At 41.9% G+C, this 14717-nt stretch overlaps 1 protein-coding gene across 6 annotated transcripts; it reads right to left on the reverse strand.

Annotated features, from left to right (window-relative positions):
* Nucleotides 1-561: 561 nt before the first annotated feature.
* LOC115174067 (cleft lip and palate transmembrane protein 1-like protein) lies at nt 562-14320 on the reverse strand. 6 transcript variants are annotated; one of them, XM_029732730.1, is made up of 15 exons: nt 13719-14320; nt 13517-13611; nt 12701-12890; nt 12141-12295; nt 11229-11425; nt 7789-7883; nt 7406-7490; nt 5529-5632; nt 2806-2871; nt 2641-2691; nt 2414-2496; nt 1728-1762; nt 1494-1549; nt 1334-1378; nt 562-1205 (listed from the first exon to the last, which is right to left on the reverse strand). In XM_029732730.1, the coding sequence occupies exons 1-15, from the start codon at nt 13881-13883 to the stop codon at nt 1065-1067; spliced, it is 1563 nt and encodes a 520-aa protein (XP_029588590.1). In that variant the 5' UTR covers nt 13884-14320; the 3' UTR covers nt 562-1064. The 6 variants fall into 6 exon arrangements, 5 of the variants coding, with proteins under 5 accessions (XP_029588590.1, XP_029588589.1, XP_029588588.1 ...); XM_029732729.1 differs by having other exon boundaries at nt 562-1378; XM_029732728.1 differs by having other exon boundaries at nt 562-1378; nt 1728-2177; nt 13719-14319.
* Between the last annotated feature and the right edge of the window lie 397 nt (nt 14321-14717).

Consider the following 14717-nt stretch of genomic DNA (forward strand, 5'->3'; position numbering starts at 1 on the left):
GTCATGCACAAAGTAGATGTCCTAACCGACTTGCCAAAACTATAGTTTGTTAACAAGAAATGTGTGGAGTGGTTGAAAAACGAGTTTTAATGACTCCAACCTAAGAGTATGTAAACTTCCGACTTCAACTGTATATATTTTAATAAACCTGGGTCATTGGACACCTGCCTACAGCCATGGCATGATGCAAACAATTCCCAAAATGAAACTAATATGGGTAAATTAAATGATACCCATCCTGGTGGGAGGAAAGCAAACAAGAGATTTGTTTGAAAACAAAGCGTCACCTACAGCCCTCGACCTCAAACCCAGTTCCACTGCATCATTCCCCTCTAATCAGGTACTGATTTAGACCTGGAACACCAGGCGTGTGCAATTAATGATCATGTAGAACAGAAAAGCAGCAGGCTCTGGAAGTCGTAGGGTAAAAGTCAAATACCCCTGTACTACAACGTGATAGAACTTGATCAATAAACATTTTTAAAATACCAGACACTGTCACATATCATATGGGTCTTAAATCATATTTTGACAAAAGTAAATATAATTTCCACCCAATTGGTCCTTATAACACTGAAGTCAATTTATTAATTTACTCAAAACTCTACCAAAACAATCAAACATTATCAAATGCTTTAATAACAATTAACAAAATGTAACATCACAAATGTTCGCATTCAAAGCACATCAAATATAATTTCCCATATTTGGCACCATCATCTCGTGGTCTTCATGTTCTAATACTTTACAAGATCAAATACAAACCAATGCACATATCTTCTCCTGAATGAACAAACAGGATTCTGTACATTTGACCAAGAGAACAAAACGTGGTGACATCAGTCAGCGTCTCCTGATGATGACATCATGATATGAAACACCAGGTGTTCTGTTTCTATAAGTTGGATGGGGGGGGGGGGAACAAGTGTAGGCAGGCAAGGGGTGTGTGGGACTGAGTTGGTCTCATTCCATAGACAAACACATTCACCAATCATGGTATACATAATGGGTTGGTCCATGTCCTTCAACTGGAGGCAGCTGTGGTCAATTCAACCAGTGCTGTGCTAGGCATCGCTTAGGAAAGCCCACAAGTCTTCAATGGTCTGGGTAGGTATAAGGTTGGTGGGTGGGTGGTAACTGGTTGGGAGTGAGGGGCTTAGCAGGGCAGTAAGGATAGCTGAACCTTCCCTAGGCAAATCCACCTTCTGACAAATAACACCAAGTTACCAGTAACCATACTGTTATTGTCCTTCAATGATAAAACCATTTCCGAGACATCTAACAGTGTAAAACCTGACGATCTCTCAAATGAGATCTTATATAATTCACTCACTTTATACATGAATGCTTTCCAGGGTAGATGTGCCACAGATTTGAACTGTTGAAACAAGAAAATAATTGATATGGACACCAGCATCTGGCTTTTAGCGGCATGCTAAAGATAACATACAACAGAAGACATGTGCACTAACGCACAGTATAATGTAACTGACCTTGTAGTTAACAAAGAGTTGAGGTAGCATGAAGAGGAATCCAAAAGCGTACACTCCTGTCAAAAAAGAAACCATCAATGACAATAACAATGCTTCTATTCTTAATTATCATGTGATCATGGACGTGCACTGACAATGTATTTCTTATTTGTCCAATGACTCTGCCTATTGACTGAACACACAATAAAACATTTGATCTAAAAAAAACACAAAAAAAACAACAACATTCACTACCATTCACTAAACTGTTGATGATCCAGGAGTACCAACTGCCAAACAGAAAGCAGGTGAGACATTATTACACATTCAAAACACATAGTAGACCGGGTCTGGGCAACATATTGAGGCTCCAGGGCCACATCTCGAGGCTCCAGGGCCACATCTCGAGGCTCCAGGGCCACATCTCGAGGCTCCAGGGCCACATCTCGAGGCTCCAGGGCCACATCTCGAGGCTCCAGGGCCACATCTCGAGGCTCCAGGGCCACATCTCGAGGCTCCAGGGCCACATCTCGAGGCTCCAGGGCCACATCTCGAGGCTCCAGGGCCACATCTCGAGGCTCCAGGGCCACATCTCGAGGCTCCAGGGCCACATCTCGAGGCTCCAGGGCCACATCTCGAGGCTCCAGGGCCACATCTCGAGGCTCCAGGGCCACATCTCGAGGCTCCAGGGTCACATTGGGATTTCTAAATGCCACCGAGGGCCGCACAGATTTTTTTGGGAAGTCGATTTGTTAGTCAAACTCTATTTGCAGGCCATAAAAAGGGACATTATTTCAAGAAGACATAGGTCCATTGTAATTTCAAGTGTAGTCTGGGGTCTTTTTTAAATCCAAAATATAAATTTCTCGCTCCCAAAAAACTACTACAGTTGCCCATCACTGTAGTAGACCCTAGTGTTATTGTCCAAAGTTATAGCCTACCTTTTGTATCTCAAAAACACTAAGGCATAAACCGCTCCTCCAATACACATTGGGTAGAGTAAATACCACAGGTACTTCATTGCCTGGGAAGAGAAGAACGTTGCAAGGAAAATCAAACGGATGCTATTTATGACAACGCTACTGTATACAAACTGAGGACAAATGAACACATGTAATGTTTGGTGCTTTTTGAAATGGACATTAAAAAGGTATATGGCAAGTCTCACAAGAGTATCATACTCTACAGTCCTCCTCTCTGATTCGTCAGACTTTCCAAACTGTGGGGAGACAAACACACACTTGATATCAATGTAGAACAAACAGAGAGCAAACGTAATCCTGAGGAAATTAACTCGGATAAACTGATATCTTTACAAACAAACCAGACTTACTATAAATGTGGGTTTTACACCCTTCCAGATAACCTGTATTTTAAAGGCTTTCTTCACCTTCCACACCTGTAGAGGGACAGATAAACCAGTCAGGTGGCGAGAGGACATTGTGTTCTTGTAGTTTATTGCACAATCATCCACAAGGATCTAAAATGTAGGGGATTAAGAGAAACCAGGACATAGGATGATGGAATGACCAAACCTACAAAGGAGGACAACATTGATAGTCACTGAATAGTGCAGCAAACAGAAAAGATAATCAACTCAATCTGACAAAAGTCAATGGGGTCAGACATTTTACTAACGTGAACAACAGTTACTGTGCAAATAGAGAACTTTAGGTGAAACACCCCGTGCGTCCCAAATGGAACCCCATTTCCAGACCCTGAGTTACGTCCCAACAATAACTCCTCCCCCCTGCGTCCCAACAATAACTCCTCCCCCCTGCGTCCCAACAATAACTCCTCCCCCCTGCGTCCCAACAATAACTCCTCCCCCCTGCGTCCCAACAATAACTCCTCCCCCCTGCGTCCCAACAATAACTCCTCCCCCCTGCGTCCCAACAATAACTCCTCCCCCCTGCGTCCCAACAATAACTCCTCCCCCCTGCGTCCCAACAATAACTCCTCCCCCCTGCGTCCCAACAATAACTCCTTCCTCCTGCGTCCCAACAATAACTCCTTCCTCCTGCGTCCCAACAATAACTCCCCTCTTGTCCCAACAATACCTCCCCTCTTGTCCCAACAATACCTCCCCTCTTGTCCCAACAATACCTCCCCTCTTGTCCCAACAATACCTCCCCTCTTGTCCAAACAATACCTCCCCTCTTGTCCCAATAATATCTCCTTTCTCCTGCGTCCCAATAATATCGCCATTCTCCTGAAGTGTAGGATGATCTATATACCAGTCATTTCATTTCAAATGTGAATTATTAAACAAGTGCAAACTTTGTGAGGAAGGACAGTTAAATAGGGATATACAGTTGAAGTCGGAAGTTTACATACACTTGAGTCATTAAAACTCATTTTTCAACCACTCCACAAATTTCTTGCTAACAAACTATAGTTTTGGCAAGTCGGTTAGGACATCTACTTTGTGCATGACACTAGGAATTTTTCCATTAACAGTTTACAGATTATTTCACTTATAATTCACTGTATCACAATTCCAGTGGGTCAGAAGTTTACATACACTAAGTTGACAGTGCCTTTAAATAGCTTGGAAAATTCCAGACAATTATATCATGGCTTTAGAAGCTTCTGATGGGCTAATTGACATAATTTGAGGTTTACCTGTGGATGCATTTCAGGGCCTACCTTCAAATTCAGTGCCTCTTTGCTTGACATCATGGGAAAATCAAAAGAAATCAGCCAAGATCTCAGAAAAAACTGTAACGACCCTGGGTTTATAAGCGAGGATATCGACTCTGCCGCACAAGCATGCTTTTGCGGCACAGTCGATAGCGCGCCGGACCTCGGGCTAGAAGTTTGAGGGTTCGAGACCTGCTCCCTGCGGTTTCATTACAAAACATTGTAGACCTCCACAAGTCTGGTTCATCCTTGGGAGCAATTTCCAAACGCCTGAAGGTACCACGTTCATCTGTACAAACAATAGTACGCAGGTATAAACACCATGGGACCACGCAGCCGTCATACCGCTCAGGAAGGAGACGAGTTCTGTTTCCTAGAGATGAATGTACTTTGGTGCGAAAAGTGCAAATCAAACCCAGAACAACAGCAATGGTCCTTGTGAAGATGCTGGAGGAAACAGGTATAAAAGTATCTACATCCACAGTAAAACGAGTCCTATATCGACATAACCTGAAATGCCGCTCAGCAAGGAAGAAGCCACTGAAACAAAAATCGAACTGTTTGGCATTAATGCCCATCGTTGTGTTTGGAGGAAAAAGGGGGAAGCTTGCAAGCCGAAGAACACCATCCCAACCGTGAAGCACGGGGGTGGCAGCATCATATTGTGGGGGTACTTTGCTGCAGGAGGGACTGGTGTACTTCACAAAATACATGGCATCATGAGAAAGGAAAATTATGTGGATATATTGAAGCAACCAACGTCTCAAGACATCAGTCAAGAAGTTAAAGCTTGGTTGCAAATGGGTCTTCAAAATGGACAATGACCCCAAGCATACTTCCAAAGTTGCGGCAAAATGGCTTAAGGGCAACAAAGTCAAGGTATTGGAGTGGCCATCACAAAGCCCTGACCTCAATCCTATAGAAAATGTGTGGGCAAACTAAAAAAGCGTGTGAGAGCAAGGAGGCCTACAAACCTGACTCAGTTAGACCAGCTCTGTCAGGAGGAATGGGCCAAAATTCACTGACCTTATTGTGGGAAGCTTGTGGAAGGCTACCCAAAACGTTTGGCCCAAGTTAAACAATTTAAAGGCAACGCTACCAAATACTAATTGAGTGTACTTAAACTTCTGACCCACTGGGAATGTGATGAAAGAAAAAAGCTGATATAAATCATTCTCTCCACTATTATTCTGACATTTCACATTCTTAAAATAAAGTGGTGATCCTAACTGACCTAAGACAGGGAATTTTTACTAGGATTAAATGTCAGGAATTGTGAAAAACTGAGTTTAAATGTATTTGGCTAAGGTGTATGTAAACTTCCGACTTCAACTGTATATAGCCTGGGTCAAAAGTAGTGCACTACATAGGGAGCCATTTGGGATAAAAATAAATGCACGTGAGGAGATGTACCTCGATCATGGAGCCTACTCCAGCAGGAATGAGTACCAGTAGGCTGGTCTGCTCATCAAACAGGTACATGAAAATCACAATGGTGCTGAAACACCTCCACAGTACTGGAAAGGACCACAACATAAACACATGTAAGGGGAATAGTCAAAAACTGCAAACACAGCAGACAAAACAGACTGACCAGGTGAAAGTTATGATCCCTCATTGATGTCACTTGATAAATGCACTTCAATCAGTGTAGAGGAAGGGGAGGAGACTAGAGGTCGAGCGATTATGATTTTTCAACGTTGATACCGATACCGATTATTGAAGGACACCAAAAAACCAATACCGATTAAAAATCGGCCGATTTTTATATATATGTAATAATGACAATTACAATACTGAATGAACAATTATTTTAAACGTAATATAATACATAAATAAAAATCTATTTAGTCTCAAATAATGAAACATGTTCAATTTGGTTTAAATAATGCAAAAACACAGTGTTGAAGTAGAAGTGCAATATGTGCCATGTAAGAAAGCTAACGTTTAAGTTCCTTGCTCAGAACATGAGAACATATGAAAGCTGGTGGTTCCTTTTAACATGAGTCTTCATTATTCCCAGTTAAGAAGTTTTAGGTTGTAGTTATTATAGGAATTATAGGACTATTTCTCTCTATACCATTTGTATTTCATATACCTTTGACTATTGGATGTTCTTATATGCACTATAGTATTGCCAGCCTAATCTCGGGAGTTGATAGGCTTGAAGTCATAAACAGAGCTGTGCTTCAAGCATTGCGAAGAGCTTCTGGCAAACGTAGAAAAGTGCTATTTGAATGAATGCTTACGAGCTTGCTGCTGCCTACCACCGCTCAGTCAGACTGCTCTATCAAATCATAAACTTCATTATAATAAATACACAGAAATACGAGCTTTAGCTCATTAATATGGCCAAATCCGGGTGGCATCCATAAGTCTAAATATTGCTGTTACATTGCACAACCTTCAATGTTATGTACAATTCTGGCAAATTAATTACGGTCTTTACACAGTTCGCAAAGAGCCAGGCGGCCCAAACTGCTGCATATACCCCGACTCTGCTTGCACAGAACGCAAGAGAAGTGACACAATTTCCCTAGTTAATATTGCCTGCTAACATGGAATTTCTTTTAACTAAATATGCAGGTTTAAAAAATATATATCTGTGTGTTGATTTTAAGGAAGGCATTGATGTTTATGGTTAGGTACATTGGTGCAACGACAGTGCTTTTTTTCACGAAAGCGCTTGTTAAATCATCACCCGTTTGGCGAAGTAGGCTGTGATTCGATGATAAATTAACAGGCACCGCATTGATTATTTGCAACGCAGGACAAGATAGTTAAACTAGTAATATCGTCAACCATGTGTAGTTAACTAGTGATTATGTTAAGATTGATTGTTTTTTTATAAGATAAGTTTAATGCTAGCTAGCAACTTACCTTGGCTCCTTGCTGCACTCGCGTAACAAGTGGTCAGCCTGCCACACAGTCTCCTCGTGGAGTGCAATGTAATCGGCCATAATCGGCACCCAAAAATGCCGATTACAGATTGTTATGAAAACTTGAAATCGGCCCTAATTAAAAATCGGCCATGCCAATTAAATCGGTCGACCTCTAGAGACAGGTTAAAGAAGGATTTTTAATCCTTGAGACATGGATTGTGTATGTGTGCCATTCAGAGGGTGAATGTGCAAGACAAATTATTTAAGTACCTTTGAACGGGGTATGGTACCAGGTACACCGGTTTGTATTCATTTCAAAAGTTTTAAATTCAAATCATTTCCTGAATTACTTTAATTGTAATAGACCCCAAACCTGACTAACAGCATCTTCGTAGGAAGTCAACCCACCTGCTTTGCTGGACATCCCCACCATGCTTTTCTTCTGCTTCCAGAAGCTGATGTCATGTTTGAAGGCCAGGAAGTCAAACAGGAGCTGCAAATGAAACATGCTTTTAAGTTGCAATGTGACACAGGAATAATTTAGTGAATCTCAGTCATGCATGTGTGTGGCATGTAGACCTAGCGGTTAAGACCATTGGGCCAGTAACAGCCTCAAAGTTCGCTGGTTCAAATCCCTGAGCCGACTAGGTGAAAAAAAATCTGTCTATGTGCACTCCTGTAAGTCACTCTGGATAAGAGCGACTGCTAAATGACTAAACATTTTAAAATACAAACATTAAAAGATGATCATCACTTCATTTATATGGAACAGTAAGACTTCACATTCTTACATGAAAGGCAGCTATGAAGAAGGTGAGGGCTAAGAAGTACATGTTGGTTTCCACAAAAATGCCCTTGATTTCATCAGCATCTTTCTCAGTGAAGCCTGAAATCACAACAAATCAACTCATTAAAAGGCTCCCACAAGAGTGCACAGCCAACCCCATTTTGACGTAATTCCTTACCGTTGAGCGGAAATGCTTGTTTAGGTTCCACCTCCGAAGAATGACGCAAGCTTCTTATACAGTTGAAGTCAGAAGTTTACATAAACTGAGTTTAAATGTATTTGGCTAAAGTGTTTCACAATTCCTGACATTTAATCCTAGTAAAAATTCCATCTTAGGTCAGTTAGGATCACCACTTTATTTTAAGAATGTGAAATGTCAGAATAATAGTAGAGAGAATGATTTATTTCAGCTTTTATTTCTTTCATTACATTCCCAGAGGGTCAAAAGTTAACATACACTCAATTAGTATTTGGTAGAATTGCTTTTAAAATTGTTTAACGTGGGTCAAACGTTTTGGGTAGCCTTCCACAAGCTTCCCACAATAAGTTCTGTGAATTTTGGCCCATTCCTCCTGACAGAGCTGGTGTGACTGAGTCAGGTTTGTAGGCATCCTTGCTCGCACACGCTTTTTCAGTTCTACCCACAAATTTTCTATATGATTGAGGTAAGGCCTATGTGATGGCCACTCCAATACCTTGACTTTGTTGTCCTTCAGCCATTTTGCCACAACTTTGGAAGTATGCTTGGGGTCATTGTCCATTTGGAAGACCCATTTGCGACCAACCTTTAACTTCCTGACTGATGTCTTGAGATGTTGCTTCAATATATCCACATACTTTTCCTGCCTCATGATGACATCTATTTTGTGAAGTACACCAGTCCCTCCTGCAGCAAAGCACCCCCACAAAATGATGCTGCCACACCCGTGCTTTACGGTTGGGATGGTGTTCTTCGGCTTGCAAGCTTCCCACGTTTTCCTCCAAACATAAGGATGGTCATTATGGCCAAACAGTTCTATTTTTGTTTCATCAGACCAGAGGACATTTCTCCAAAAAGTACGATCTTTGTCCCCATGTGCAGTTGCAAACCGTGGTCTGGCTTTTTTACGGCGGTTTTGGAGCAGTGGCTTCTTCCTTGCTGAGCGGCCTTTCAGGTTGTGTCGATATAGGACTCGTTTTACTGTGGATGTAGATACTTTTGTACCTGTTTCCTCCAGCATCTTCACAAGGACCTTTGCTGTTGTTATGGGACTGATTTGCACTTTCCGCACCAAAGTACGTTCATCTCTAGGAGACAGAATGCGTCTCCTTCCTGAGCGGTATGACAGCTGCATGGTCCCATGGTGTTTATACTTGCGTACTATTGTTTGTACAGATGAACGTGGTACCTTCAGGTGTTTGGAAATTGCTCCCAAGGATGAACCAGACTTGTGGAGGTCTACATTTTTTTTCTGAGGTCTTGGCTGATTTCTTTAGATTTTCCCATGATTTTATTTTACCTTTATTTATTTAACTAGGCAAGTCAGTTAAGAACAAATTCTTATTTGATGATCAAGCAAAAGAGGTACTGAATTTGAAGGTAGGCCTTGAAATAATATTTGACTTCACCATCTATTGTCGTCTCCAAAGTTTTAGCATCTTCCATAAGAGATGTGTTTTCTACATTGTAATGGACATGGTGCAACCTTGGGTAGGTAGGCTGCTGGCAGACTTCAGCTGCGGTACAGCAAATCCAAGTCAGCCTGTGCTCATGGTTCTCACAGGGGAAGTCCAATGATAGGCTACGCTACAATGACTTCGCTCATGATGCACGTGGTAAATGACACGTCACAACACCCTGAGCGCATTGGACACGAAACACCAATACAATTGCACAAAAAAATAGATTAAAAAAAGTTAGGTAAATTTTCTTTTGTGGGTGCCTGTTCATTATAGGATAGACACTTGTGGTTTAGCTGCACTAATCAAATCAGTGAAGCGTGTAGCGAAGCAAGACTTTAGTGGTCAAAAACGTTCATCTTGGGGCGACGGGGGGAGCAGTCCCCCAAAAATGCAATCATAACACACAATTATACCATTTATAAAAATGGTCATGTTCTATAAAGACTAGCTCAACAATCTGTGAAAAATTACAAATTATACAATTTATTATGTTAATTTTCTTGTAAAAAGGGGAGGTGCAAAAACATAGTTTGCGTCCCCTATTTTAATTTGCTCCATGGCTCAGGTGGCCAAGTGTAGACTACGGTAAAAAGCGGTTTAGCTCAGTCGGGACGAGGAAGAACTTTGCAGGTGTTTCTCATTAATAAACAATGCCATGCTGGTGGATAGTAACATTAAAATAAAACCCAGCGCTAAAAAGAAACAGACTGAAAAGTATTAGCACATCCTATCATAGGGGAAACATACCGCATTGCCACAGAAAAAAAAAATACCACTTTGGATTTCCCACTTCAAGCCCAAATATATCAAACTTCGACTTAAACTATGACTTATTGACTTCAAATTGTAGTGCAACATCATGGGTAAGCTCTGGTCATTGTCTTTCAGTTGAAAATGGCATGATGACTCCTTGCTGTCCCCAGTCCACCTGGCCATGCTGCTGCTCCAGTTTCAACTGTTCTGCCTGTGGCTACGGAACCCTGACCTGTTCACCGGACGTGCTTGTTGCACCCTCGACAACTACTATGATTATTATTATTTGACCATGCTGGTCATTTACGAACATTTTAACATCTTGACCATGTTCTGTTATAATATCCACCCGGCACAGCCAGAAGAGGACTGGCCACCCCTCATAGCCTGGTTCCTCTCTAGGTTTCTTCCTAGGTTTTTGGCCTTTCTCAGGAGTTTTTCCTAGGGAGTTTTTCCCAGCCACCGTGCTTCTTTCACATGCATTGCTTGCTGTTTGGGGTTTTAGGCTGGGTTTCTGTACAGCACTTTGAGATTTCAGCTGATGTACGAAGGGCTATATAAATAAATTTGATTTGATTTGAAAATGTTTTATTTCCTCCCTTTATCAAACATCAGTTTGCATGTTCAAACAGACAAAACAAAGGATTTTATTTTATATTTCTTACTACTGTTATTGACCCTCTTCCACTCAGACTTTATTAATGACATAACAGTAGCAACTATAGGATAGAAGTCACTCTCGTGATGCGGTCGTTCAGTTTGTGATCCTCTGGCGGTAGGTAGTATGACTCATGCAGATTAGTGTCAACTCCGTACACTAGTATTAACTGGCATAATGGGTGCTGTTTCCCGGACAGATTAAGCCTAGTCACGACTAAAAGGCAATCTCAATGAAGAATCGACAAGGAAAATTATGTTTTGTACAGGACTAGGCTTGATCTGTGTCCGGTAAACCACCCCAATGAGTTCGGTCATAGTACTACCCATAGAGATATTGAATTATAATGCCATTTCTATAGTACTACTCACCGAATTGTTGCAGGGAGTAGACGGCATCTTGCATGTGAATCCAGAAGCGGAGTTTCCCGAGGGAGATGGTATCATAGGAGATAGTGAGAGGGAGTTCCGTGCTGGTGCTGTTGATCTCCATCAAGTCCTTCACTCTGTTGCTCAGCTCATCCACAAACAGCACTGGAAGGTACACCCTCTTCTTTCCATTTTGAAATCTGGAACACAGTAAAACAATTGCTACTTTTATGTCATTAATGAAGTCTGAGTGGAAGAGGCTCTGACAGCTGTCAGTTCTCTGTTTATGCTTTCCCGGTCCATGTGGAAATCTCCAGGACCTTCTTTCCCATCCCCAATTCGTGATTATGTATAAGAGGTGGAACCTAAACAAGCATTTCCCCTTGAAGGCAAGGAATTACGTCAAAATGGGGTCGGCTGTGCACTCTGGTGGAAGCCTTTTTAATGAGTTGATTTGTTGTGATTTCAGGCTTCACTGAGAAAGATGCTGATGAAATCAAGGGCATTTTTGTGGAAACCAACATGTACTTCTTATCCCTCACCTTCTTCATAGCTGCCTTTCATGTAAGAATGTGAAGTCTTACTGTTCCATATAAATGAAGTGATGATCATCTTTTAATAAAGGCTCTGGAACCTCAATTTAGAATTGTTGCATTGTAATACAAAGCATGAGTTGGCACACCCCCAAAAAGTTGGTAAAGGTGCTGACTAATGGAGAGTAAACGGTAGGCTATGAAAATAAATAAAGAGAGTCACACTCTATATACAAGCTCCCAGTAATTGATTGGGTAAACCACCAATGTTTCAGCATCACTGTGCCTTCTTCACCCTGAAGAAGGTGTTGTGTATTGTATCATTAGTTCCAGCTGTCCATTTATGAGTGTATGATGAATTGTATCATAAGTGCGTTCTTACACTCGCAGGTAGCGGTGCACGTCGCTGGGCAGGAAGTCCCTGTCGAAGATAAAGTCCTCTGACACCACATTGAGGGTGAGACGGGAGCGCCAGTGAGACACGGGCCGATCCACTGCAGAGTCACCTCCTTTAGGCTTCCGTTTCTGCTGCTCCGCCTGCCCTGGGCACAATGACCACAGCAGATCAGAGGAAAAGACAAGGGAAAAACCTGAACATCACAATCAGCATGACAGTTTTAAAGACGTACTCCACAGAAAATGCATTCCAATGTGAAAGGTATTAAAATGTAACAGACTGATAAATAAAAGATGCTATAAAAGGGACAGTTCAGAACGGTTGATTCCAAGGCAGGACACTGTCTGCGCATACAGACATACCCTAACAATAAAGAGACCTATGAATGCCTTGCTTTGGATCTTGTAAATGTTGGTTACGTCTCAAATATCACTTTATTCCCTTTATAGTGCACTACTTTTCACCAGAGCCCATAGCAGTGAACTATAAAGGGAATATGGTGCTATTTAGAATGCAGCCATTGTGCGGTATAATAGTAGTCTGACCTGTGGTGCTTCCTCCCCCGAGACCAGGCTGACCTCTGGTGGTTTGGGTATCATGTAGGTGGTGAGCTGGGACACCAGATGCACCTGTCTGGGGTCCTGCCACGGGGACATACCTGCCTGGTGAACAAACACCATGGCATACAGCGTCCCATTCTTACAGGTCTTCTTTGGGAGAGAAACATTCACTATCCTTTAGGAAAAGGGATACATTGGTGAATATGAACTGGGTGGTTCAAGCCCTGAATGCTGATTAGCTGACAGTCGTGGTTTATCACAGGTATGACAAAACAGTTATTTTTACTGCTCTAATTACTTTGCTAACCAGTTCATAATAGCAATAAGGCACCTCTGGGTTTTGTGGTATATGGGCAATAAACCAAGGCTAAGGGCTGTATCCAGGCACTCTGCGTTGCGTCGTGCTTAAGAACATCCCTTAGCCGTGGTATACTGGCCATATACCACAAACCCCCTTGTGCCTTATTGTGTAAATATAGCAGGGAGAGGTCAATTTGTAAGTCGCTCTGGATAAGAGCGTCTGCTAAATGACTTAAATGTAAATGTAAATCTTTGCAGGTTGAAGTAGTCTCTATAGCAGTTTGTTCAATGTTAATCAGTTACTATGAATGTGGGCAGATATCTGCACTCGTTTTGGTTCCAGATGACTTGCTAATATGAAGTCCTAGTCATCCTGCAAATACCCAGAGATCACTGACTGTGTCTACCACAAAGTTTTCATAGGTGATCATCGTGCTTATTACAACTGACTGACTGATAGATAGATACCACCATATCCTGTCACCGTAAGAAATGTTGCACCTTTCAAACTTGGTCTCAACATCAAAGTCCTCCTCCTTGTGAATGAGGGTGTGTCCCCCATCAGCATTGGGTCGCAAGGCTGTGTAGATACTCAGCTGGGAATGGAGAATAAAGAACACAGCAAATGTTTCCACACCCAAAACAACTGTCTGACTGGCAGGTTTTCATTCCATCTAACTAGCTTGCAATGATGCATACCAACCTGCAATCTTGGTTTTCCTGCCAAATATGGGTTGATGCAGTTTTCGAATTTGGGGTCCTCACAAGGTTTGGTGTAAACGATGCCATACATCACCCAGCAAGTGTGCAAAACATACACAACGAACACCCCGACTATCAGCGTCGTGAAAGAGGTCTTCTGAAACATGCTCCTGACTCCCGTCTAGTCATTCAAATACCAAATGTGCCAGGCAGATACCGTAGCAACGCTATCCTCTTCTGAAACCGAGGCAAGGACAGATGCGAAACTCAGAGAGAATTTAGCTGAGGCAGATTAACATCGGTTGATGAATTGCTCACTGTAACGTTAGTGTAGTTTATGGACTGGTCAATGAGGTCACAGGTGTCGGCTGGTGCTAGGCTAACCATGGCTAGATATCGTTGACCACACTGTACGTCTCCTCATGTCTTTTACCTATCAAATGTAATGTCTATTAGTGCATATTTTGTGCATTATAAAATCCCCGAATTCTGCTCGTCACTTTGCATCTCGAAATTGCAATATCACGGCTATTTTAAAGAAGCATGGATGTGTCAGCTAACTACTTCCGTGATTTATTTCCTGGTTACAATAGTCAGGAAAGTATCAAACTGCGGCTGCGCAAGTCCAACAATCTGCATACCAGCTGAAAATATCTTGGCCACTAGATGTCATCCATGCTCCGTGCAGTGCACTCTTGATCATAATGTCCGTTTTTACAAATCACCTTTACACTGTCAGTGCCAGGTCTACATTATTATTTTAATTTCCCCCCGTAGATTTTTACATGTATTGAAGAAACTAATTAAAAGATGTTGAATGTCTTGGTTTTGAAAAACAATTAACACAAACCTCTGCACTTGAATAAATACAATATATGTAGCTATTAGCAGTGTCCGACACCTGTCATTTCTGGATCGTTTCGTTCCTGAACCCATTTGCCAGGTACCTCTCGTGGCTTGAAAAATACTTTTTCTGTTTGCAATGTAAAATTAAAATAAA

This window comes from Salmo trutta, chromosome 34 (genome assembly GCF_901001165.1).
Source record: "Salmo trutta chromosome 34, fSalTru1.1, whole genome shotgun sequence".
Lineage (NCBI taxonomy): Eukaryota > Metazoa > Chordata > Actinopteri > Salmoniformes > Salmonidae > Salmo > Salmo trutta.

Coding starts and splice junctions, on each gene's coding strand:
- LOC115174067 (XM_029732726.1), bottom strand. CDS start 13,883: ATGTTTCAGAAGACCTCTTTCACGACGCTGATAGTCGGGGTGTTCGTT. Junction 12,891..13,516: donor GTTGAGACCAAGTTTGAAAG/GTGCAACATTTC, acceptor CTTTTCCTAAAG/GATAGTGAATGTTTCTCTCC. Junction 7,491..7,788: donor TCTTCATAGCTGCCTTTCAT/GTAAGAATGTGA, acceptor TTTCATTTGCAG/CTCCTGTTTGACTTCCTGGC.